This window comes from Perna viridis, chromosome 7, assembly GCF_037379345.1.
Source record: "Perna viridis isolate PV_CMFRI_1.1 ecotype Kerala chromosome 7, ASM3737934v1, whole genome shotgun sequence".
NCBI classification, from domain to species: domain Eukaryota; kingdom Metazoa; phylum Mollusca; class Bivalvia; order Mytilida; family Mytilidae; genus Perna; species Perna viridis.
In genome coordinates, this window is record NC_142451.1 from 16,093,977 (window position 1) to 16,121,835 (window position 27,859).

At 34.3% G+C, this 27,859-nt stretch overlaps 2 protein-coding genes across 2 annotated transcripts; one reads left to right on the plus strand and one right to left on the minus strand.

Annotated features, from left to right (window-relative positions):
• Positions 1-280: 280 nt before the first annotated feature.
• On the plus strand, positions 281-3,395 carry LOC148611537 (uncharacterized). Its single transcript, XM_088595295.1, has 3 exons — positions 281-393; positions 1,024-1,147; positions 1,514-3,395. Exons 1-3 carry the CDS (start codon positions 309-311, stop codon positions 3,078-3,080), a joined length of 1,776 nt encoding a protein of 591 aa, XP_088451421.1. The 5' UTR covers positions 281-308; the 3' UTR covers positions 3,081-3,395.
• A 3,722-nt stretch (positions 3,396-7,117) lies between these two features.
• On the minus strand, positions 7,118-20,672 carry LOC148611538 (potassium voltage-gated channel protein Shaw-like). The gene is made up of 2 exons (XM_088592188.1): positions 19,657-20,672; positions 7,118-9,947 (listed from the first exon to the last, which is right to left on the minus strand). Exons 1-2 carry the CDS (start codon positions 20,173-20,175, stop codon positions 9,087-9,089), a joined length of 1,380 nt encoding a protein of 459 aa, XP_088448314.1. The 5' UTR covers positions 20,176-20,672; the 3' UTR covers positions 7,118-9,086.
• Between the last annotated feature and the right edge of the window lie 7,187 nt (positions 20,673-27,859).

Sequence of the window (27,859 nt, forward strand, 5' to 3'; positions counted from 1 at the left end):
TTTGTAGATTAGAATACCTCTATCAAATACTACCTGCTTGTGTTTATACATATAATGCTAGGAGGATATTAGTCAGTCCTAGTTATTTCTACGACAATTTGTCTTTGAAGACCATCTTAAGGGGGAAGCTGGCGAGTTAACTGCGCTGTACAAAAACAAAACAATCGTGACTTAAGTAATTGAATGGCCTGAGAGGCAAAATTTTGTGTAGGTTGGTAAATTAACGTCGTCTCATGAATAAATGACTAAATCACCGTGTTTTTATTAAGGATATATTGTACAGTCTCATTGAGCGTGTTTTGTCCGACATGTATTATCTTCTTGTCTTGCTCCTGTTTGTGCCTTTTATCAACGGAGATTGTTACTCTTCTGCAGTCAAAACAAGACAAACTGGTAAAGTGTTATTTTATCGCTTATAAATCACGGCTTTGAAAAGTTTGGGTGTAATCATTTGATTATATGGGAGAGTGGCAATTTAAAAAATATATATAAATAATGATTTATGTTTATTTGGGCAAAATACTTCCTATTTTTGATTTTTTTTCCTTATGGCCTGTTTTTATTTAAAAAAATGATCCTGCAATTTTTTTTCATATTTGACCCTAGCAACTCCCGTAAAATATCAAATGGTAACTGTCTAAACTGCCTTTACGACAATCAGTTAACGGTGCAGTTGTAAGCCAGAATAAAAAGTTACCAGTATAAAAATGAACGTACAGTTTTTTTTTAAACAACTTACTTCATAAAAAGACACCTAAAGAAAATGCTACTGAGAGATCAATCGAAAGAAGTTGAGCTTGACAAAAAGTACAGTAGCAGGACACACTTGGGATACGATTGGAAGACAATGCTTAAACGAGATTTCTGAACTTTTGTATCAACATTTTGGCTTCCGATTTTTACTGTGTAGTCGCAAAAAAAGTAGTTAATAAATAAACTCTCAGCCAAATATGGAAAGCGCTAACAAACATAATACTTCTATTATACATGTAATTCCTGTTAATCATGTTTGTTCTATTCTAGCTTCCGGTAGGAACATTACTATTTGCACCTTGTCAAATGGCATGGAAATCTTAAATGGATCCATGGTGAAAATGAGCAACTGCAGAATATGTACTTGCAACGAAACTGAGCTGACCTGTTGTGGGTATGTATTAAAAATTCTGTAACTTTAATTATATCCAATTTTACATCAATTTCAATTCAATTTCATCAGTTTATCAAGATACTAGTTAAATACGAATCGGTACGTTAAATACAATATGTAAGTAGGCTGTTATTTTTAGAATTTCACTGTTAAAGACTGTTGTTCTAAAGATGTATTCTAAGTATTGGACTATTTCGAACTGAAGCATTATAAATATGATGGGACACCTACTGGACTTTCCTTCCTTTTTTTTAAATTTAAAAACAATGTGACAATGTCGTACTCAACATTATTACAAGTACATGTAATTTGTATGGTAACATTTGAAATGTTTCAATTGTTTTGTGGAGCTTTTATGTATTGTAGCATGGGTGCTTTGGCAAAAGATAGCCCTAAATCACCAAAAGAATGCAAGTTGATAAAAGATGGCTGTGATTACGTAATGGTACGGAAATCGGACGAGACAAAAGATTGTAAAACAGGAAAAAGTATCGTTATCAACCAATCCCCATATAACCCATTCATTATAGACCCCGCAACAAACAGCAATTTTGAACAATGGCGTAATTTAATGCCTGAACTTTGGAATGTAGTCTCTCGAAGTGGGTTGTCGACGAAAAACCTCGGGGACGAATCCACATTGTTAATGAACGGTGCATCGTTACCAGGCCTGTCGTCTCAAGTAATGCGGGTCTCTTCAAGTAATCCTATTTTCGATGCGAACAGCTTGACCAATAACGGGTTTTCTTCCACATCTACAGTAAGAGGAGGAGTGCCCATGCATGGTGCATCAGGGGCTAATAACATGGCCTTAAACACAATGTTTTCGTCCTCTTCTAATGGAATGCCGTTTATGATTGGTCCAAATAGTCCACCGATTGGGTTTGACACAAATGGTATGACGATGAATGGATTCTCCAAATCATCTGAAATTGGAACTCCAATGATATCTAGAAATCCTGGTGTAAATGTTCAAGGTGCAAATACGACAAAGATATTTTCCCATTCAACTTTAGGGAGCCCAGTTTTCAGAGCGGCGCCTAGCAACTCGATTTCATGGACCAAGCGCATTTTTACAGATAATGTTTCACCAATAAACAGGCATTCGTTATCTTCGTTTGATTCTCCATTAATGGTAGCGCCACCTAGCATTCCCGATTTCGATACAAACAACGTAGCTTCTTATAAGTTTTCGACGAACACTGCAGTTGGGACCCCAATGATGACAGCGCGACAGCTTAATCCTGCTTTTGACACTAACAGCATGGTTATGAATAGGGTTTTTAAAGCGTCACAAGTTGGATCACCATTAATTAGAACTGCAACGAATTATCCGGTTTCAGACGGAAATAGAATAAGCAGAGTAATGAGAATGGAATCAACTAACCCAGTTTTTGACGCTAACAGCTTGGCTAAAAATATCAATTTCTTGCATTCTGCTGCTGGACAGCCTGTTTTCAATCCAGCACCCATGGCAAGTAATATGATCTCTGAAGTAAAGAGAATAAACACGAATGGAGCCTCTTCACATTTTCTAGATGGTACCCCGGTATCTAGACCAGCAAATAACCCCGTCTATGATGGCCAAGACATGGACACTAATATTTTGGTCTCAAATTCAGCTATTGAAACTCCTATCATGAGAGTTGAATCTAGCAAACCGTTTTTGGATGCTAACAGAATTATAAAAAACGTGCAATCTTCGCATGTTGGAGTTCCTATTGTGAGAGCTGCACCTAACCATGCACTTTCTGGCACACATGGCAGTCATAGCATGTTTTCTGTAGGAACACCTTTAGTCAGATCATTACCTAAAGTTTCTCCTGTTTCCATACCTGTTGGATATATTGACCGGAGATTCACCTATCCAGAGACAGTAGATTCACACGATACTATGCAGAATTACCTTCTTCACAAAACAATGTCGAATTAAATATTTCAATATGATACTCTATAGCAGATCATTTATTGATTCGATTTCCATCTCAGTTATTATGAAACATTTATTCATCATATTCTAGGAAGTAAACAAGTGTAATGTAAACAATTAAATTTACTACTAATTGTAATACATTCATTGAAATCATTGAAAGTTGAATAAAGGTCAGGTAAAAATTTCAATATTGTATCCACACGTTTGATACTTACATGTATTCGTCGAGAGTATAAGAAATACCTCGAGAATGGTAGTTCTTACAATGTACATGTTTCCTAATACGAACTTAAAGACTGCTGTCAAGTTCTTATTCTAGCAGACGCCTTCGGTGGTTTGTTAGACAGGTTTGTTTTATTAAGCTCAATAAACAAAACGAATTGCGGTATGAAATGGTAATATTTTTAGTATGCAATGATTTCATAGAGCAAAGCAGAAAAAAATGTGTGAAAAATGAAGTTTGCTATAATTTATATCATATGAAGGGCAAATGTAATACTAGTAACAAAATTACCGAAATGATAAAACCTATGCAAATGAAAAAGGAATTGTATGATGGTAAGCTACTTCAGTTATTAGTAAATTGTTTGGAATTCATCCGTCCCGATATATTGATAACATTACGGGCAGGGCAACCACTTTCTATGCTCGAATGTTTTTAAACGGTCTTTGGCGTATTCGTAGATATATATAAAAAATATAATTCGCATTTATTTGTCCCTGGATTACATTCTTTTGGTTTCCACCAGAATCTTGGTTCCTTCGATCACTAAAAACCAATAATTCCGAAATTATTACTAAATGAGTAAATAAATATAAAATCGTATACATCGATGTATTATAACACAAAATCAGCACTTCTGCACCTGCGCAATCTTCTACTTCCGTGTCGACAAATTTCGACTCCCGTTAGAATATTTTTCAGCCATTCGTGGTTCTGGTCTTACATTCTACGTATATAGGACATCGCTGACGCTCCGTCCATAATATTTTTACCATTAGATTAAAATACCCTCCAATCTTATTAAAAGTACCCCCTCCGATTTTTATTTGTTTCGCCGGACATAACAAATAAAAAACGCAAGGTCTTATTCTTATTACACGGTAACACCCTCCACTCTTCGATTTTTCAATTTATTTAATCATGTAGCTTGCATTATTTTTTTTCGTTTGTTCTTTTTCTAAGACATTTGTATTTAATGTCATGATATACATGTACTCGTCATTCTTCATCTTCTATTTGTAGTAGTAGTTTCAGGTTGTATGATTATTGGTGGTGACACCGTTTCGCTGATCCAGTAAAACAACTTTTGACTATCTTTTAGTATTTGTGTCAGTTTCTAGGACATCGATCTTAAGCCAATGGTATTTGTGTCACTTTTCTGGAAATCAGTCTACCCGAAGTGTCAGTTTTCTGGACATCTGACTCTAGCCCATAGTGTTTGTGACAGTTTTCTGCACATCTGTCTCTAGCCCGTTGTGTTGGTGTCAGTTTTCTGGACATCGGTCTGTAGCCCATAGTGTTTGTGACAGTTTTCTGCACATCCATCTCTAGCCCGTTGTGTTGGTGTCAGTTTTCTGGACATCGGTCTGTAGCCCATGGTGTTTATATCTGTTTTCTGGACATCGGTTTCTAGCCCATAGTGTTTGTGACAGTTTTCTGGATATTGGTCTTTAGCCCATAGTTTGTATATCAGTTTTCTGGACATCGGTCTCTATCCTATGGTGTTTGTGTCAGTTTTCTGGACATCGGTCTGTAGCCCATGGTGTTTATATATCATTATTTGCCTTTTTTTTTGGATGTCCGTTTCTTGCCCGCTGGGTTGTTGTCATTTTTTGACATCGGTCTCTAACCCATGGTGTATACATCAGTTTTTTTTTACATCGGTCTGTAGCCTATGGTGTGTATATCAGTTTTCTGGACATCGGTCTCTAGCCTATGGTGTTAGTGTCAGTTTTTTTTTAGACATCGGTCTCTATCCTATGGTGTTGGTGTCAGTTTTCTGGAAATCGGTCTGTAGCCCATGGCGTTTGTATAAGTTTTCAGGACTTCTGTCTCTAGCCTATGAGGGTTGGTGTCAGTTTTCTGGATATCGGTCTATAGCCCATGGTTTTTATATCAGTTTTCTGGACATTGGTCTTTAGCCCATGATGTTTATATATCATTATTTGCCTTTTTTGGATGTCCGTTTCTTGCCCGCTGGGTTGTTGTCATTTTTTTACATCGGTCTCTATCCCATGGTGTATACATCAGTTTTCTGGACATTGGCCTCTAGCTCATGATGTTTGTGTCAGTTTCGTTGACATCGGTCTCCAGCCCATGGTGTTTGTGTCAGTTTTCCTGACATCAGTTTTTCGCCCGTTGTGTTTGTGTCATTTTTTGGGACATCGGTCTCTAGCCCACAGTGTTTGCGTCAGTTATCTGGACATCTGTTTTAAGCTCATAGCGTTAGTATTTTTTAGTCTATGGTTTATGCCCCACGATATTTATGGAAGTGTTTTATCACAAGATGTTTGTGTCAGTTGTTGTATGTAAGTAGACATAGTCTAAATATAACCTTATTTCTTTTTTATCAAAACGTATATTCATAATTTTCTCTAAAATACGTTCGAAAACAACACAAAAACCTAGGTTTACGTGAGACGTCATAAGACCAGGTCAGGAAAACGACCTACAGGCGAATTAACTTTTCAGCTGAAATAACTCTGTTGATAGAGAATCAAACACTTTCAGATGAAAGCAGAAAATAAATTAGTCTATTGTAGTCTTGTCATCTCTGATTTGCTATTTCAAGCGAGTTAATTCCAGAGATTTCCCTTATGAAATGTCGCTTCTGGTCACTATAACCAGAAATATCTCTAAAAGACGATATAATCAACATGACAGAACTTCAATAGACGATATACTGATGATATCATCAAAGCAAGCCTACTGACTATATATTGGTTCCAGTCGTATTGTCTATGTCTATACTGATTTACCACCGAAAATATTTGAAATTAGCCAAGCTCATCTAGAAATAAAGGGAATGGATAATCGACCATGTTATCTCCAATATTATCCCTTGAGTTTTATTACTGTAGATGTAATATTTCAAAAAAAAAATGTGAAGTTCAGACACGTTTTGTGAATTTACTCATCAGATGTAACACGCTTTCTGAATTGATAAAAAAAAAGTATTTTTGACAAAATCTTGTAATGTGACTGTGACGTTATTTTCAAGTGTGCACCACGGGCATTGAGGTTATTTCAAATATAATTCTAATCATGAGATTCTTCATGCTTATAGCCGTTTTTGATTGGCCGAGAACGTCGTTGCCAGAAAGTTCATACATGCATGAACTCCAGTCAACTTGAAACCAATATAGCGGCCGGGTAGTTCGAAAGAGTGTGGCAACGAACTGATAATATACCCGCAAGAATAGTTTATTACATGCACATTGAATTTACCGGTCAAGTTTGTTTACAGAGAGTAATTTTCAGCTCGGGGAAAGAAACTTTTAACGGAGTCCGACTGAACACTTGAAAACACCTTGTAATTTTCCTTCTTCCTTGTTGTATTTCCGTAATAATTGTATTCCTGTTGAATTGTTTACGTCTCGTATTTTTCAATGCCAACTATCACTTCGTCCAGGCCGCCTCCGCTGTCTATGTGCAGCCGATTATGTGTATAAATATTCCGTGTGTAAAGGTATGTGTGTGTATTGAAGTGTAAACATAAACATAACCCACAGGCTCTCAGAGGGTAACTTTGACTGTCGGATAGAATTATAAGGATTGAACAGCTATAATATCGAAAAATATAAGAGTCATTCCTCATAACTTAATTTCGGTATCAAAATTCAACGAGTAAATCATTAAAATGGTGTGATGACGTTACACTCATTACAAAATTCGGTCAATGAGATGATGGGCGAAATGTTTTATCCAAACAGAATCCGTGTTACTTCAAAAATTAAATTGTTTCCCCAAAGAGTAATTCCTTAAGTTACCACACAAAATATAAACAAACACATAGCGTATTTTTGACGATTTATTCAGGTATAAATGAACAAGTTAATTCGATATACATATTTAAGTATTTTATGAAAGTAAAAATGTAACATTATCAAATAATCAACAAAAACGTGCCCTCATACAGTTGTACATGTGGTGTGATATACAATTAATAACGAATTGAAAAATGTAATTGATAATATAAATAACAACAGAAAGTGACCCTTCTTCTGTCCACGTAGTGCCTATTAATATTAATAAGAAAAATTAATGTATTTTTTTCAAAATCGGGTGCAGATGTACAAAGTGTGCATGTATAAAGGATTTCAAGTCACAGAGACGTTAAATTGAAATTCAAAATTTAAATCCTGTTAAACACGTATTTCTATGCCGTTTTTTTGTAAAGTAATAATGTATATGAAACCGAACAATTTTTTAACTGTTGGTTAGCAGAGCTCGCAGTGAATCCAGAGGACCTCAGATTAAATTACCTGTACAACTGATCTAGATTTACTGGTGTATGGTGACCTACTTAGTGTAAATGGTTCTGTAAAAGAACCAATTTATTCAGCACCACATCTGTAATACAAAGTTTTTGCTTGTTTGTTTTGTTTGTTTTCAGTTTCTCAAACTACATGTATTCTGATAGCGGTGTACAAGTATAGTACATAATAAATAAACACTACAATATTTACAAAATGCTTAAAAATCTTATAATATAACAATTTACTAAATACAAGATCAGCGTCTATTTATCCTTTGGCTTTATTTATTCATAATCATTTTACTGGTTTTACGCCATGCTTCAACCACTGTGATATGATTCGAATGAGACAATATATTTCTGATGATACAAATGATACTTTAATCAAATAAGTGCAATATCCAGTATTGCACAGTCTCTCAGACTAATTCAAACCGTTACAAATTTTTATCAGTACTGAATCTAAATTTTCTTTTTTGATAATGATGAACTTCGTAACAAACAAAGGTCATGTCCCTGATAGGTGTTCCATCAATTGTATGATAATTTGGTAAGGTTGTAGGACCCATGCTGTAAGAATCACTGAAACACTTACGTAGCACTCCAGCAAAGAATCATACAAAAGGTGATTCATGGGTAAAAAGCCTACGTATTTTTGGGGTGTATCACATTTTTCAGGTTTTGCATGATTCTTACAAAGACAGGTACTTAAATACAAGCGGTGATTTTTTTATCCATCGGAAGACCCATTAGTGTTTTTGCTGGAGCTAAGATTAAAGTGATTAATTTTGCACTCTTTCGAGAATTACTCGGCTGTCATGATTACTAACTGGAATAAATGATACCTGAAAATCAGAGTTCTTTCGTTTTTTCAGGGTTGTTTTTAATATTTGGCCAAGTTATGCGATATAATTAACTACGCTTTATGAACCGCAAAGCGGTTTAAGACGAGACATCCGTAATGTCCAAAACTTGGTTATGCAAGCATAACTTGGTCAAAAAATTAAAACCATTAGTCACATTTGTAAACCTTAATCAAAACGTTTTAGATTAGATTTTATTTATCTCGAACTGTGGACCAATTAACGTGAATGACGTCACAGCATACCACCAATTTATACTAATAACTTAGGTCGCCTTAGGAGACTCAACCAATCAGAAGGCTTAGTACAAATCAAGTATAATTAGAGTAAAACGGTATTATATCCTTTTTCACAGTTCTAACCTTGCATTATATAGATTGTACCTTCCACGGGCATTTCAAGTTGTGTCATTTTATCTCTAGTAAGGGGTAGAAAAGGACTGATCTTGAGTCATATTAAGCAATTCCAATTAGGATCATTTAAAAGTGATTTTGTCGAAGGTCGTGGCAGTCATGCAGTATACTAAACATGTTTGTTCACTGTTCGAAACGTTCATAGTACTTACCTTAAATAGAATACGATATTTAAATGAATTTCGTCTAACATAGCACAAGAAAAATATATGGGAAGCGTCAGTTTGTCCATAAAGTCATATTGCACCTTTATAACCCATCCATGGTAATCAATCTCCGTTTTTGTTCGAAAGCCTGAAGTTCATTAAACTTTTCACGGTCCTTATTCTTTTGATAGTAATCATTAAAGTTGGCCACAATCATGGCAACGGGCATGGCAAGGACGATAATTCCACAAATAGCACACATTGACCCGATGACCTGTCCAGCAGCAGATTTTGGCACGTGATCACCGTATCCAACCGTTGTTAACGTTATTATCGCCCACCAAAGTCCACTGAGCATTGATTCGAAAGTGTCAGGCTGTCTGTATTCTGCATAGTATACGCAACTGGCAAAGAGCAGAGCAAATAATAAAACAGTACAAAATAACAGTATAAACTCCTTCCAGCTTGATCGAAGAGCCAGTAAAAGTACATATAATCCACTAAACTGTCTTGCAAGTCTAAAAAAGCGGAAAAGTCGGAACACCGTGACGCTATAGGTGACCCCATAAAGTATAACAATGTTATAAGATATCAAAAACCATTCTGGATTTCGTTCTATTGTAAAACGAATACATATAGCAACAAAAAGGATAACGTCGAGAATATTGAGCCAATCCTTGAAAAACTGTTTCTTATCTGGGCACACTATAATACGCACCAATAGTTCAAATGAGAAAAAAGCAGCTAGAAATAGATCTATGATCAACATCCAAACGGGAAAGTCCTGCGTTCCCATGGCGATTTCTTTGCTATTGTTAGAGTTAATCCGAAGTCGTTTATGTATTTCTGCCATACTGAGGTTGGTGTTAAAATCTCGAACACCGAACCTCAGCTCTGGCATAGAATGGAATATAGCAAGCAATGCTGACAGGAAGACCATGAGAAAGTATATCCAGTTGTAGATCTGGAAAATATGTAAACATTAGAACATGAATTAGAGAAGGACACTAAAGATTTATGGTAATGAAAAAAGAACACTTTCCGCATGTTAGGACACATAATAAGATGACTTTAACATTATATAAATAACTCCTAAAGTATGCATAAAGATTGGTTAGAAGTTTCATTGGAATTCACATTCAACAGATTCAACATCATGTGAACGCAGTATTAATAGAATTTACACATTGAACCAACGACATAGCGGATTGTTATTACGACTTTGAAAACGTATTCACGTATAAACACTGTCTAGTAACGCAGTATTCATATTATGCGAAATGGAAAATGCGAATTGAGTAACGTTAATTAAATGAGAAATAGGTACTCTATTAAGCTACATGTATATATTACTGGTTGTTGTAAAAAGATAAACGACACAAAGGGCAGAAAAAAATTTGATGCACATGTAAAAATGAAAACAAACAACTCAAAAATCTTAAAACTCAACTAAAAGACGTTTTAGAGATGTGGTACCTTTGATTTTATTATTGCTATGGGAAAGAGAGATAGTACGACAATCAAGAAAATAAATTCTTGATTTTTTATTCAATACTCATACCGGTACACACGATCTGTTACATGGATTCATATTGCTCATTTCCTTTCAGTTTTATGTGCTTCTTTCAGACAATTTGTTATCTGACTTTGTTCTTTTACTTTGTCTCAATCCTTTGATTGTGTAAGTTCTAACCATCACTAAGTTTCTCTTTATTTCCCATCACTTAACATTTATACAAAGTGCACACGACTTTCATCGTGTAAAAATAACAAATATCTTCTTTCTGTAACCACTTTCATTCTGTACAGCATAACGCTGTATGCATCAATATTTATACAAGATTAAAGGCGAGATATTTTTCACTGATTTTTTTGTAGCTTTTAATATGTTTGTTGATCTTGGCAATCAAAAGTGATGAAAGTTGAAAAAGTTCATCCTCCTAAAATCTTTTATCTGCTAATAGTTCGCAATTAAAAATCACATTGTGCTTTAAATCTTTAAGAAAGTTATAAAATAAATTGCTATGTTTCCTTAACGATAAGACATTTAATGTATATCTTTCTTGTCACAGAAATTAGATATCGATTTTCTGGCTGTTTTGTGCCTGAAGAATTTTCAAACAAATCAATTTCAATAACCCACAAGTTTGATGTTACAGCTTTTGATAATCACAAAATATTAAAACTGAAATCATCCCATTGATTGAAACGAAAATAAATAGAATAGAATTATAGCTATGTAGGGAATTATGAGGTTACGAGAATGCTTAGCGATTCACTCGTATAATCATTAATTTTGTTTATGTACAAAGCTTTGGAGTTTTTGTGTCAGTCATGGTTTTTCTGCATCTTTTTTTTCAAAACATTGTTTTCTATTAGATAAAAAGAAAAAGGTTAAATTTTACTTCTACTTTCTGGTCTATTGTTAACCATTACCTGCCTGTCCGTCTGTTTAACCTGTTCACGCGTAATCTTGTTATTTTTTTGGTACGAATGTACTTTTCCACAGCCGCTGATTTCTCTTAACATTTTTGTTTGAAATAGACACATCGCACTTAAAATTAAAGTATCTGATTTTAAGTACATGTAATTATCAAGGACAATATAAAAGTTTTTTTTTAATGAAGACACAGACATTTTTAAATCTTAAATAGACGTTTTCTCCTTCGGAACTATTCGGCCCTCAATAGTTCCTCATGACGTAACTTCCTGCAAAGTGAAATCAGGTTCTTAGTGATTGTATAGATATACCTTATCAAAAGTTCATATTGATAAAATAGGATAAGATTTTTCACAAGTGAATTTAGCATACATTATTTTTATGTACCTAGTACACATTAAAACAACTCGAGTTCCACGACAGCTACTCATCAACCTGAATATCAAACGATATATACCTCTAGCTTTTAGTTTGCGAAACTTGAGTGTTTTTTTTTTATTTATTTTTTTTTTATAAATATACGTTTAGGGTACACTATAATGAGACGCCCATTTCGATGTTGTTTCAGGGTCAGTTTTGGTATGGTTTTTGTCTCCTAGACATTTGCCATTCTTCCAGTTCATGTTCGAGTAGTTTGTTTGTTTGTTTGTTGGGGTTTAACGTCCGAGCAGCAATATTGCAGCTATATTCAGACGATGAACATGCAATCGATTGGAAAATGAACTTAAAATGATGATGAAATGAAAAAGGGATAAGGGGTCGACAAATTTTGATTGCCACTGGAAATAGGGAGAGGTGGGTAGGGTCGGGCAATTTAGCCTCCTGTGGCGGAGCCCTATAGTTCCTACTCCGGGAGAATACCACAGTAGGGTTCTTTAACGTGCGAGGAACGTGGCATCTTTCCCAACACGGTGCACCACTATGGTTTGCGGTCAGGTCTTCCGTATTATAGCCTGTCAACCCCAGCATGTAACACGCCAGGGGTACTCCATTCCACCACCTGGGCACACATCCCAGTTGCTCTGTGGGCAGAGCGCCTAACCCACCGCTAGGGTTCTGAGCACTATTTAGTCGCCATTTATGACAAGCTTAGCGCTGCTGCAGGCATATTCTTTTGACACCCGGACCTGCACGGGGCTCATGTTCGAGTAGAAGTGCATTAAAATATTCCAGTTATTTGAAGTGGTGTCGACTCAAATGATATGGTGATAGTGACAAAACAACTACATGTACGTTTTGCATTTAAGAACAACATATGTAATCAGTTTTACCATCTACAGATGAGATCAGTTTTAACCATTCACAAAACTGTCCTAGAACTGCCAGAAGAACAGTTCTATGACAAAATTAGAACAGTTATAGCAGTAGACCCAGACTTGTAGAACTGTTCTCGTAGAGCCACCACTCTTAGAACTGCAAGAAGAGCTGGCTCTAGAACTGTTCTACGACACTTTTAGAACTGTCCTAAAACCGGCTCTTCTGACAGTTCCCCTGATAGGTTAGAACTGATATTATCTGTATGTTGGCATCAACGGCAGTGTATTTTTCAATTGAGTTCACATGTGTTTGGCTGTTAAGATATTGCATGTCTTTTATAGTGGTACATGTACACGCGAAAAGTGTTAAATGAAGATATAGATCGGTAGATCGGTGTAGTCTTAAAACATATTCTTTATTGACTTGTAAAATGATTTTACATAGGGTGATGGTACAAACCAATACGTACTTTGATTGTTGAATACCTCCTTACTCATAAAGATTTGCATCATATTACTTCATCTAAACCCAGCGTGAATGTCCCATGGGTATTTTATCAATAATGTCATTCCTAATATTACTTTCAAAAAAAAGGAAAAAATACATTTTATATATCATTTGTAGCGCATGCACAATATCCGAATTCTAACTGGATATAATGTAATCTATTACAAGAGAAAACTGTCTAATTGGCATCTTGACGCATATACAAGTATATCATTATAATGTCTCTGTTTCTACAATCTAGGATAATAATCGATTCAGAAGCATCCTTAATTTAGATGAATACTTGGATATAATTATCAGCTAGAATAGAATTTCTGAACATTACAGCTAAGAAAACATTGAAAAATAATGTTACGCTGTCTTTCTTCTTGTGTGATGTAAACGGATATCGATTGTAAAATGTTTGTAATTATGAGCAAATGTCACGCGAACAGTTTTACGTTGCAGTCTATAGTACGTTTGATGTCGTTTCTTGTGACATTAAAAAGCCTTTGAAAGAAGTAGACAAATGGTAATCGATGGCATTCCACTTCGAAAATTGACACCAAACGTATTTCAAAGCTTTTGGTACACAGTGTACATGTATCTTTTAAGTTGACTATAATTTAGAGTTGTCTAGGATATTGTTTGGTTTAGACAGTCCCATCTTGTTTGGTTTAGACAGTCCCATCTTGTTTCAATATTCATACATGTAGCAACTTTTCTTAATATGTCTTTTTTTCTTAAACACGGCAGTACGTGTCTGTACAAAATTGTTTATATCTACCATTAGTAGATTTTTTGGGAAAGTTATTCAAAATAGTCAGAAATGTCCCATACAGGAAATATTGAAAGAATTATATGTTACACAAAAACTTAAGTCATCGTTTTGAAAGTTCTACAGTCGTAACCATGACCTATTTGTTCGTTATGGCCTGTCTGTTTCCAGAATGACCAATGAACTACATTTTTCATCGGGTAGCACGGCGTGTGTCTTGCAAGAAGCAAGAAATACTTGGAATCGCCACCATTTTATTGTTGGGTTGGTGCTGCTTATTTCTGTGTGTTTTACTTTTATTTTTTGTCTTTCTAACTATTTGTCCTTGTCAGTTTATACATGTACATCTTCGACCTCGTTTTCCTCATATATTTACCCTTTTAGACGTCCCCCTTTTTCATTGACATCTCGGTACAATGAATTTCCGATTTACCTTTAATTCATCTGTTTGTTGAAGTTATCAGCCGGTCAAACCTAAGAGTTTGACAAGCAACGAACAAAACTCGGGTTGTGGCGAATAGCTCTACATACAATGTTTAACGTTCAAAACAAACAATTTTAAAATGCCAGAATTTTAGGCAAATGAACATATGCATTTGTGGTTCAAAACACGTATTGTATATATAAATGATCAAAATTTTCAGTCAACTGATGTTTTTCGTCAGTGCCAGACATAAACTGAGTGTGTAGGGTGGTAATTAACGTGTAGACAACTCACTGCATCATCAAGTGAATGAATACCTGTGAAGTAATAGAATGATTGTCGACAGTAAAACATTGAAATCCAAATTTGAGATGATCTTGAACTTTGTAAGTGAACTTTACGTGAAAACATAAACAAATACTGTAACGACCAGACTTCACCAACATATTGCAGGTCACAGACGGGACACCTGGAATTAAGTTGGGCTTAGATATTTCTGCCCGTACTAACATATTGCGCAAACTGTCTGGCTGTCTGAAACCAATCATAGGTGGCTCAGGAAGGATTTTGGATAGTGTGGAAATTTTCTATATACTTATATTTCAATAATAATATTAATATATTTCAATGATAATTTATTTAAAATAAATATGAATAGCCAACGTTCTCAGCTAAGAACTGCTCATGCGTGTGACTACAACTATTTGTCATTTACAATGAAACCTTTTAAAATAGAAATGCTGTGCTCGCTAATAGGCAATGCCTTCTTCATATTATAATCTATACAAGTTATTTAGTGTATACGTCGTACATGTTTTGTTATGGATAATATTTGAACCAAGCAATTCTTGTTGAGTATTCTTTTCACATGTATGTACATGTATTCAATATTAATGCAGATGTTGTTTTATTATTTTCTGCTGAAATCATGAGTCACTGTATTAAATATACATGAAACAGGTACTTTGCTGTTGACTGTAGATAGTACAAATTGCTCACCGTTCTTCATCATTGAAAGCAAAAAGAAAGGTGTACCCGGATTAGCTCATTAATATCTGGTTAGATGTAATGTTGAGTTATAACTCAGAAACACAGAAATTAGATTTAAAATTAATGATATTTTAGATGTACAAAAATCATCACTGATATTACCATTTAAGAGAACTCGTTTGTTATTCTTGAGTTTGATAAATGTTTAATGATTTAAGTTAATACAATTCATTACTTCCTGGTTAAATGTCAGAATAGGAGGTGTTGAAATTCCATCAGATCCATGGTAATTGTTGGTTCTCTTAATGATATCATCCCTAATTCCGGACTATTGAAGCCAAAACCATAAAAAAATATTATAACGCCTTCAAAATATTTCAATCGTTTACAAAAGAGAAAATGTTTTGAAGTGGTTAATTATATTGCTCAACAAAATCAGAAACATAAAAAAAAAGACGAAACAGGATTCTCGTACTTGCCGAAACTACGCAGACATTTTGTATCGAGCTAGAATTCTAAGAAATAGGCTTGTGGAACAAAGTTCTGTTGCTAAATGATTGAAGTCATCACTACGGAAGATTTATGGTCGTCATGAACTCGTGGATCGTTATGGTGTATCCATCTGCGCCATGAAAACTGATTTATTCAACGTGTCATAGTTTTCCTTTCCTCGTTTGCCTACCCCGGACTTGACTTTTTATGAGCAACTCGGCGAGTATTTCCAAAACAGCAGAGGACGCGTACCCTACCGGTGCACCTGGTCCATGCTCCCAGTTTTTAGTGGAGTCCGAGTTGCTCATTTGCTTTTGTTACTTTGTATATATGATTTTAGTTACTTTATGTTCTTTGTTGTGTATGTATGTTTTTCATGTCTGGTCTTTGTCCCTGGATTACATTCTTTTGATTACCGCTATAACCTTGGTTCCCTTGATTATTGTTGTACATTGTACATGTACGTGTGGACTGTGTGTGATGGTTAAAGTTGGAAATACATGATATACTTAGAAATTAGTCTCTTATTGTGTATGAAATTTCTACAGTTGTCGTTGTATATGTCATGCATATGTTATTATTTTGTTCATATAATTATCTATATAGAGAAATTACTTGTATGGTTTTTTTGCATAAAAAACTTTTAATGGCACTTAAATTGTCAGTGAGTGGTGTTAGTGGAATTATAATGATGATTAAGACATTGTATAACTTATAGAATTGATTACAACTTGCATGATGCTAAATCATATATGTACACGACACATTCACGACTTATCTCCATTGTCCAAAGACCTTTCTGTTACATTTTTTTGTACATACAGATACCTCATTTAGAAGGACAAAACTAAATAAAATGTAAATGTTTCATCATAGTACTGTCCCTTGTTTGATTCGTAGCAACTAACAGCAGTTTATTTAAAAAAAGGAACCGACAAAAAGAAATAGATAATTCATGAACAACTGTCTCTAATCTTATCTGTTTTACCAATACTTAATTCGTTTCTAGTTTCAATAAAATATCGATGATTTAAAAGACGCAAAACATTCGTCACGCATGTCCTTCAATAGTTGTTTTTCAATATGCTTGATCAGTAATGTTTTATATTTGGCTTTGATACCAAAGGGATATTAAAACTAAAAATCATCGAATCGATTGACGCATGAATAAATAAAAGCTTAAAATGTATACAATACAAAACATGGGAATTATTACGTGTTTTATAATATCTCTGGTCTTCGAGAAAAATCGACTTGATTCAATTCTATACAGTTATATAGAACGCAAAGACTGTTAAAAGGGGAGATCTCCGAACACAATAATCTCCTCATTTACATGTACATATGTTCACTATTCGTTTTATTATACTTCCTACTTTTGATCTTCTAAAGCCATTATTCAAAGGGCGACAATTATGTATCATTCAATGAGAAACCATCAGACACCAAATTAAGATAAAATTCGATTACAAGGAAACAAAGGTAATATCAAGAGATTTTCATAATGTCAATACTCTGGTTCTTTTAAAAGTATCCACTATTAAGGGGAGATGGGTCAATAGGGCGTCATTTCACAAAACTTAATACGCAAATCCCATGGGTTCGTTTTAAGGATTTACGTGTACGTAAGTCTTACGAGTACATAGTGAAAAGATACCATGATACTACTGTTCGCTTCTTTTTGTACGTATATTTTATGTGAACATGATATATGATTTCAGCACTGATAGATAATGCCATTTGAAGAAAGTTTTCCTTTTGCAATAGCAGTAAGCAAGTGTCATCTTTTAATTTAGATAGAAAAGTATTCTCAACATACAAATGTACGCCTAAAATCTGTATAAGGTAGACAAAAATAATAATGACAATATTGGACTAAGTATTGTTTCCGGCTACCAGTAAGAGAAAAATAGGGAAGATCAGTAAGAAAATCATTCAATTTTTCAAAAATATTTTATATCGAATTATTGGAGAAACAATCAAGATCTGAGTGCTTGAGTCAAAATAGCGATAAAATATTTAGCGAAGGCACAAAAAACTAGGGTAGTTATGGTAGCAGGAAACATACCAATTTATTTTTTTTTGGACCTGAGATACACTTAAGACAGAAAATATTAATTTTTTTCTGAAATTTCCTTAAAAATGCCTAAAATATCATGCAGATGCTGCAGTAGACATTATATTTCAGAATTCCGACACTAAAGACAACCGGATGCATGTTTAATTACAACAGATTACATGTAAATATACACAGAAAAGCTGCCGATTGTGCAGTGTACACCCCCCCCAAACAAAACAAAACAAAACAAAAACAAACAAAAACAGAAAACAAAAACAAAAAAAAACAACAAAAAAACAAAACAAAACAAATTAAAAAAAAAAGACTCATTAGAATCAATTTGAGTATTAAATTAAATGTGCGACTGTACAATAGATGTACGTATAGAAGACAAAAGTTTTAGAAAAAAGTTTTCGGCGTCTTCCTGTCGTTATTGTTATTAAACTCTTTTTGTACATGCGTATGGCAATGTAGAAATGACAAGTATTAAGCTTTAAAAGATTCGACGAAAACTTTTTTCTTGTTTATAATTTACAAATGACTTTGGCATGAAACAAAGTGGATTAAAAGGTGTTCTTAAATATGGAACTCTATAAGCACTAAAAGAGTAGCACCTCCGTGATTCATTATAAAAGAAATCGACATTTTTGAATATTAATGGAATCTATGTATGATCAGTATATAACATTTAAAAAAAATTTCTTTTATAGCTGTTCAGATTTATTTAAAATTTGCGTTTTTAAGTTATAATTATCATTGAAATGATAAGGGATATAAAAATTACCCCTACTTCAAAGCATAAAAAGAGTTACAAGACTTCATACGTAACTCGCGACATGCTTGTACTTTCACGATAGAGTACGCTTTTCGTGTTATTTTTGCTTCTGCAGGACTGTGAAAGATCTCTTATTTTCGTCATTAGAATTTATAGTGCTATGAGGACGCATTTGTTGTCTGGTGATATTTTAAAGTTGAATACAAATCTTATTGTCACTTCTTTTATTTCTCTTATATTCTTATATATAAAATTGCCAAACACACACACAGACGCATGAAAACTGTTGTCCTAGCAAATAAATGAAGATATTTGGAACTCTAAAATTCGAGGTGTAGGGAAGGTGATGTAATCACATTCGCTTCGATGCAATGTCAAACTGAATCTTGAGTTACATTGTTCCTTACAATAATGCAGCTCGTATATCATCATGATCAGTGACAGTCTATACAAAGCAGACATTTCTTCTCATTAGTGTCTTCAAGCTTAATTTCATATCAATTCAAATATAATAAAAGAATCTTGGCAATTCGTTTTGCCAAATAGTTTTAAAGACTGAATGGCGTTAAAGCATTCTTGTTTAATTTGATACAATTTTTACTGCGGTATGGGGTACCAAAATCAACGTAGAAAGACTTATTAATGGGGCATCATGTGATAATTTATTTTCTTGAATTCTTTCGGAAAAAAACTTGATATGTCCCTAATTTTGGACAGCAAAATTGTATTAAACAGTCGGTTTATGACGTAATGTCATCAATGACGTACTGGCCATATGACAATGGTTTTATAATGACGTATAAAGAGGTCTAAAATAGATTTACATTTGCCGGGTCATTTGCTTTAATACCATATCTTATTGATAAGGTCTTCAATCGAGGAAATTTTGTTGTAGGTTAATAAACATAATAATTTTGGCATTAACAAAATGGTCAGAGTAGAACAAAAATGTAAACTGTAAAATGCTTTTACCTGTGCAAGGGTGGAAGACCTTGGATTAGAAAGACATATCCAGAATTTACTCCTGAAATCGAGGGACACTTCCGGTGGAATACTCATATCCATATCGCTCTTACTCTCGTTGGCATTTAAAGAAATATGTCCCTGAGTGAAAGTACTGCCCTCATCAAGAGTTCGTCTTAGGTTTTGTATGACAACATCATCGTTGCTATATTTTACGTAGGTTGTGTAGCAGCATTCCGATATAGCACTGACCGACAGACCCCAATATCGTAGCTCTTGGTGCCACAACCCAGAGCAAACGTGACTTGGAAAATGTAAAATATCATTCCGATAAAAATCTAAAATAGTATTAAATAATTCTGGATTTCTATCGAAGAAATAGTAGTTTTTATTTTTCCGGTAATACGGTGAGCTGTCATTCAAAGATCCGAGTTTGGTATTTGGATATTTATTCAAAGTCTCTCGAAATGTGACAAAAAGGGTACCTCCAACATTCAGCGTGATTTCATCTTCCTCCATTGTAAACATACACAACACTATCGATCTCTGCCTTACACAGCTGACATATTAGATCTAATTAGACCTCCGTACAGTATCACCGGCCGATCGCTAACAACTCGAGCAAATGAATTATTTATTGATTCAGCTTAGATTACGACTTAGCGGTGACATTTAAGATTGACACCTGTTGTTTTAGTAAAACAGTCAAAAGTGCTTTCTTTTTGTTTTCCTACACACCAACGAAATTCAATAATTTAACAGTTGTTTGTTCATTATTCCGAGTCAAATGGAACATGTTCATTTTATATTTTAAGACGATCCATTGGTTTGTCTGTACTTTTTAAAAGATCGATATCTAATGCTATGACAAGTTTCTTTTTAAAACAAGATGCCACATCGCAGTTTAGAAATATCTTAACAATATCACAGTGTGGAATTTCAGGTTGTTAATTTGTACTTCTTTCTTATTGGATTTAATCAAATTTTAGACATATACAGATAAAAAACTAAAAAAAAAACACCAACCAAACAAACAAACAAACAAAAAAAAAAAAACAAACAAACAAACAAACAAACAAACAAACAAAAACACAAACAAAAGAAAAAAGAAAAAACATACCATTTACGCAGCAAGAATTACACAACTGAGACTTGTTGCATCCTGTTTTATCTGATTGTTAGTCGATGTTTAGAAGATACCGTGTTATGATGGAAAATACCATTAATTTTAATCGAAAGACTGCAGGTACAGAGAGGTCATACAACAGAATTACGTTTTTAATCTAACTCATAATGACGAACATTTCGGCCCAATATTCTATCAGACCAAGCCGCCTAAAAGGTCGTGTAGATTATGTTTCTTCGGAAGCGTTTTTGGTTTTACTTGCCTCATAAAATTACAAAATGGACAAAACATGACAAACTAGAAAAATCGAGCAAAGATCACCAAATTAAAGAATATAAAGAATGATCCTTGAAGTTCTCTAAACCACAGAGACAATACGGTCAAATTATACATAGAACAATCGTTAAACAGGGAGTTGCCGTCGATCGAGTCTCAAATAGAATCCAACAGTGTTGCCTTACTATATAACGCTTCTGTAAAAATACCTAGTAGTTTAAGACAGAACTTTAACTTCAAAAATAAACAAATACAAAAATTCAATAATACATTTTTCCGACGCAGTCGGTATAGTTTCGCTTTTTACCCTTTGACCTTAAAGACGCTCTTCCAAGGAAACGCAAGTCACCTGACCTAAATTTTGTTTCTCGATTGGCCAAATACTGTTAACTTAGTGGCGTTCGAAAAACTGTATCGGAAATTCGAATAGCGTGCCATGTGTTATTTCCTGAATGAAACGTAGAAAATTATAAGTAAAAAGAACAAATTTTACTGCGTCGGCTATCTTTTTTTTTAAAGATTGTACTTGTTTTAAATACACACTAATATATATAGTCACACAAACACACCAACTCAGTTTGTCGAGTAAATAGCATCTTATTCTGTTTTTAAAAAGCTATTGCATTTCTTACTGTTGTAGGGGTGGGCAGACAAACGGAAGAGCCGACGAATGAACACCATGATAACAATATAAGGGCACAGACGTAGAACAAATTGTACAGCACATATGAACCTCTGAAGTGAAAAAAGACACTAACTGCGCAAACCCCACCAAAACCGGAAGGTATAAATAAGTTACATGAACACCGTCAATATGGACAAGATACATCGTTAAACTCTATGGAGTGATCGTTTGGAACGTGATGGAACGACTGGAATATTCTGGTAAGACTGATATATGCATGGCAGTGTACAATACAGAAGATGCCATAAAGAACATATTGCATATTACAGCACTTGCTGACGTTATATCTATCAAAACAAAAGGTTCGGACACACCTTCAGAACTTCCATACATATCTGTGTTTGTATGCTGTGTTTTTGTGTGCAAAATATTGCGATATCAATTTCGCTTTTTGTCATATGATAATAAAAACCAACAGACATTAATAAGTTACATACGTTGCAAATACATTCATTTAGATTTACGGTATTTTTTCTAATAAATATAATACGAATTTCGGGATTACAACTCTACATCATGACAAATAAATGAGAAAATATAAATGGTTAGTTTAAAATTACTTTATTTCAAATAAATACATTTGTACATCGATTACAATAAATACAACAGTAATGCATCAACAAGCCTAGTAAGCTTATGTTAATCCGTCTCTTATCATATGACAAATATTAGCATTGAATCAGCATGCTCTAATACGTTCGTTTTATACAGATTCATGCAATAGTGAAATAGAAAAAATAATATGTGAAAAGGAAAATAGACATGTATGTAAAAAAAAGGAATATAATAAAATGCATTAGAAAAAGCATACAAAACTAGTGTTAATCTACAAATTGTTTACTATTTTAAATATAAGATTGCACCTTGAAGAACAATTCAGTATTTTGTTCTGTTGTAAGAGCATCAGATCTTTTAAGGAGAACATTGAGATCGATCTTAAAACTCAAAGTTTGGATAGTGTTTAGCCAGATTTCTGAGTATTTGTTGCATTGAGGTAAGAAATAGTTGTCTCTAGTTGGTCAGAGGAACAATTCGAACTGGCTACCAGGTTACTCCTGAACAGATGCTTGTTGAGAGAACTGCTGTTCATACGCAACCTGGCATGCAAGATCTGACCAAGTCTACTCTGTTAAGCTTTTCGCACTTGTAAAGTTACCAAGTTCCATATACGCCTGAATTTCGTCCAATCGCTATCACGGTTTCTACATCGTGCTTTTGAGTGCATACACCTCATTTACGAATAAGTTTTCTAGGTTCATTCGTCAACTTTCTCGGGTCTTTCTTTCGAACCGGCCTCGTGCATGTCCGGATTTCAAAAGAATAGGCCTGCTGCAGCGCTAAGCTTGTTGTAAAAAGCGACTAAATAGTGCTCAGAAACCTAGCCGGGGCTAAGCGCTCTGCCCACAGAGCAACTGGGATGTGTGCCCCATGCGGTGGAATGGGGTACCCCTGGCGTGTTACATGCTGGGGTTGTCAGGCTATAATACGGAAAGCCTGACCGCAAACCATAGTGGTGCATCGTGATGGGTAAGATGCCACGTTCCTCGTACGTTAAAGAACCCTGCTGTGATATTCGATAGGAGTATGAACCTTTGCGCTCCGCCACAGGAGGCTAAATTGCTCGACCCTACCCCCCTCCCTTTTATCTTGTGGCAATCAAAATTTGTTGACCCCATTATCCTTGTATCCCATCCCATTTTTCATTTTGTCAACATTTCATGTTCATTTTATGATTTATTTCATGTTCATCGCCTGAATATAGCAGAAATATTGCTGCTCGGGTGTTAAATCCCAACAATCAATCAATCAACCTTTCGAACCGTCACCAATTTGTTTGGTATCGATTGGCCAGCCGCATCCAAGATGACATTTGAAAATTCAGGAACAATTTTGTCAATGTCGTCTGACATTATCACCCGTTGCCATTCTGATATCAACTGTCGGTATTTGTCATAATCACCTCTGTCATACAACTATATCTTACGCTTGAAGGAATTATGGGTAGGGTTTGGGAAATTTAATATTCCAATAACAGGAGAGTGATTTCTAATTTAATAAATTTTTGTCCACGGTTACTGATAATAATTCATGTTTACATACATGTCAATATTGACGCCGTACAAATAAATACCGACTTAAAGCAACCTAACACAATCTAAAATATTTTCCTAAGATAAACTTCTTGTACTTAAAATTGATGTTGTATAACGTATTTAAGTAGTTAAATTTGTAATTTAAAATTGCTTAAAGTGCATTCGTCAATGCACATATTGTGATTACATTTTTGAAAGACCAAAATCTCATGGTAATGTCATGATCCATTGCTTTTGTAAGTAATATGACAAATAATATCTTGAATCTATTTGCTTTTAGAATTAACAAAAGGTGTCTTACCTTTATATATTACACCTCTCTGGATGTTAAACGAACTGTCAAAAGGTTTCATGGATTAAAATTGATGATTTTCTTAAATTTCAATACTCACTGAACAGAATTCAAATTTCAATGACAAACAGTTAGTCAAAATTTGCCAATCTGTGGGAATTAAATTCCAGAAATTTGAAGACATCCTTCATTTGATATTTTTAAAGAAAAAAAAAACAGTCATGGATTTTAAAGCAAGAGAAATATAAAATCAATGTTATTTGTACATTACCACTCAATTACCTAAATAGTACTATAGATGTCGAAACTTGTGAAGCTGTAAGAAGCCAGTATTATCGTCTTTAGTCCTAGACAGATCTAGCTTATTAATCACTAGTTCATTACGCAACATGATTGTAAAAAAATCTGGATATGGTAGTGCTCTTTCCGATGATAATTGAATTTTGACGGGAAAATGTCAGCGGGTAATGAGAAGTTAGCAATTGTCACTAATTGTATAAATATTTTAGTAAAAGCTTAATACGTACTGATCGACGTGGAGATTAAAGATGAAAAATTGATTTTCAACTTGTTGCGTTTACAAATAAAAGACGTAGCATGCTTGGTAATGTAATCTATCTCTTCCGAGCAAAGACATAAATGAAATCAGGCGAAGGTTGCAGGTCTATGAATTTTTTAAATTGATCGTAAATCATGACGTCACAATGCTATTTTAGAGGACCTTACCCTACCGGTGCACCTGGTCCTTGCTCCCAGTTTTTAGTGGAGTCCGAGTTGCTCATTTCCTTTTGTTACTTTGTATGTATAATTTTAGTTACTTTATGTTTTTTGTTGTGTATGTCTGTTTTCCATGTCTGGTCTTTGTCCCTGGATTACATTCTTTTGATTACCGCTATAACATTGGTTCCCTTGATAACTCTTAGTTTATGACGTCATTACTTACGATCAATTTTACACTTACGACTTTTTTGAGAAATCGAGAGCAGTGGTCCTTTTCACAAAAATTCGTAAGAGTAAAATTAATCGTAAGTAATGAGGTCACAATACTTTCAGTTACTATGACGTCATAACTCACGACTAATTTTACTCTTACGATTTTTTGTGAAAAAGAACGCAGTACTCTTTGATTCCGTATTTATGGGAGATATTTTATACATACTTTATTGATATAAGGTTTGTAAGTCTCAATCTAGATTCATTTTTCTTAACAGTTCTTATGTAGAACGTATTGAAATCCATTGTTTACTTCTTGGATCTCGAAATGTTGCTTTTCATTTTTATTTGGTAGAAAAATATATTTTACACAAGATGTTTTACTTTAAATTCTGAACTCAGCGCTCTATAAAAGACAAAGTTTCCTTGTGTTTGAATGGTGGATTGGGACTCATTCTCGACAAACCACGTAGTCACGTGACGAGACTTACATGTACAACTAGACTACAATGTACATACCCGTAACCAATGACAATAACCACTGGGTGGAAAGGTGTTAGTTTCTGTCGTAAATTGTTGTTTCATATACATGTAACAGTACCCTGTGTGTGTTCGTGAGTACTTTTTGTATCTAATTGTTCATTTACATAAGAAAAACCGCAGAGTTCCATCGAATGGCTTACAATATTTTGAAAAAAAAAAGAACACACGAGGATTTCTTAGAATCCATTACCTAGCAATACCCTGTGTAAGAAAAAAAAGTAGTTTCATTAAAAACACAAATTTAAGCTTTAAATTTTAGTGTGGCTAGCGCGAATGTTCATTATAGCAATATTAGTATCCAAATGGGAACACATTGTGTGCTCTTTAACAGAACATATTCAATTTAGCACGTTTGCTCAAATCTAAATATCAGAATATATAATGTATGATATACCTTACTTGCAAAAATAAACGATGTATAGGACAACACCTTTTATTAAATGATGAAGATCTTGTACATGATTTGTTGGTGTGTTTTTCTTTATTGGTATACATTGGTACATCGCTATTGGCTTGCAATGCATCTTCCGTATAACCAAAGCTTTAGTTTTTTTTAAGTTACGTCTTGTGACCCTTATCTTCAGTTTTTCTTTTCTAATTTAAGAGGAAGGTTTAGCGCACTGTAAAACCTAGGTTTAACCCACAATTTCGTTTAAAATGCACGTACCAAGTCAGGACTATTTGCGGTAGCAGTTGTTCCGGTGGTGTAATATCTATTTTTCCAGTTTGTTTTGGACTTGACTTGTTTATGGGTCGGATTAGTGTTCGGTAATTGTATTGTTACCCTTATTTGATTCAGTTTGCTTCATTGTTTTAGAAGATCATCTTTGTTTCCTGTTTTCACGTTCAGTGGGTCGATTTTGTTGTATTTGTCCCATTATTAAAGCTTTCCTATGTTTTGTCGATATTTGGTCCGTTAAACATATTTATTCAGAAGAAAAAAAAATCAAGTAAACATTATTTCAGAACATTAACAACAAACATAACTTAAATGATCTGGAAACAAGCATCTCCGATTGTACAACTCCATCTCCCAGTATTATATCCACAATCATTGTATACATCATATGCATGCTCTAATGAGTAACAGCATTTTATAATATCGTGAGTAATAACATTAAAATACAATTAAGATTCGTGGAATTGAAGAGTTATATTCAAAATGAACACGAGAACAGTAAAATATGAAAACAAAATGGATTGCAAGTCAGTTATTGAATCTCCTGTTCTTTAGTAAAAATTCGGCATATACGGAACTTGGTAACTTTACAAGTATGAAAAGCTCAACAGAGTTACCAAGATCAACATTGGTAAACTAGAAGATAGCCGCCCATCGACAAAATCGTGGTGGCAAATATGCAGTCAAATTACTTGCATGAAATAACTCAAGTAGGGATACGTGTACCACCGTTGTCAAAAAATGGTAACGTTATCAATGACAAAACTGTCAAAGCAGACAAATTTAATGACTTCTTCATTCTGCAAACCGAATTAGACTACTCTAAATCTTATACCGTAATCCTTCCTTAGGAAGAATTGAGATAGATCAATTTTCACTTACCGAACCCGAAGTTAATGTCCTCAAGAATCTTAACGTTGGGAAAGCATCCGGATATAACTTTATTGGGCCGAGACTATTGAAAGCCGCATATTCCGAACTGAAAAGTCCGTTTTGTAAACTTTTCAATTTATCACTTTCGAAGTCGTTATTTTCAACCATGTGGAAAGGAACTAATATAACCTTAATAAAATTTCGTATTTTGTCAAGTAAATGAGTTGCAGATTACATGTAACACTAGTATTATATGTTTTTGTTTCTTTCTAACGCATTCCATCATATTCCTTATTTTTTACATATATGTCTATCTTCCTTTCACATATTATTTTTTTATTTCACTATTACATAAATATATGTAAAACGAACGTATTAGAGCATGCTGATTCAATCCGCTAATATTTGTTATATGATAGGTGACATATTAACATAAACTTAGTCTTGTTTCCTTATGATGTTTTACTGTTGTATTAATTGTAAGGGATTATTTATTTGTAATAAAATTTGTTTAAACTAAGCCATTAGTCGATATAAAACGTGATGATTCGTTTTCAGTGGGGGGAGAGGGAGGGGGAAACGGCTTTATATGTTTGCGAGAAACGACCACTGATTCAGTTTTGTGCGGGTTAAACTTAACCATTTTCCAGACCAGCTGTGGAGTCTATCGATGTCTTTGTTCAAAGCTTCTGCAGGTTCTATGGGATTACCT

What these genes read in the sequence shown, in the direction of transcription:
- LOC148611537 (XM_088595295.1), top strand. Translation starts at nt 309, where the DNA reads ATGTATTATCTTCTTGTCTTGCTCCTGTTTGTGCCTTTTATCAACGGA. An exon ending in AGTCAAAACAAGACAAACTG is followed by an intron (nt 394 to 1,023) that starts GTAAAGTGTTAT and finishes GTTCTATTCTAG; the next exon opens with CTTCCGGTAGGAACATTACT. An exon ending in ACTGAGCTGACCTGTTGTGG is followed by an intron (nt 1,148 to 1,513) that starts GTATGTATTAAA and finishes TATGTATTGTAG; the next exon opens with CATGGGTGCTTTGGCAAAAG.
- LOC148611538 (XM_088592188.1), bottom strand. Translation starts at nt 20,175, where the DNA reads ATGTTTACAATGGAGGAAGATGAAATCACGCTGAATGTTGGAGGTACC. An exon ending in GGTCTTCCACCCTTGCACAG is followed by an intron (nt 9,948 to 19,656) that starts GTAAAAGCATTT and finishes CATATTTTCCAG; the next exon opens with ATCTACAACTGGATATACTT.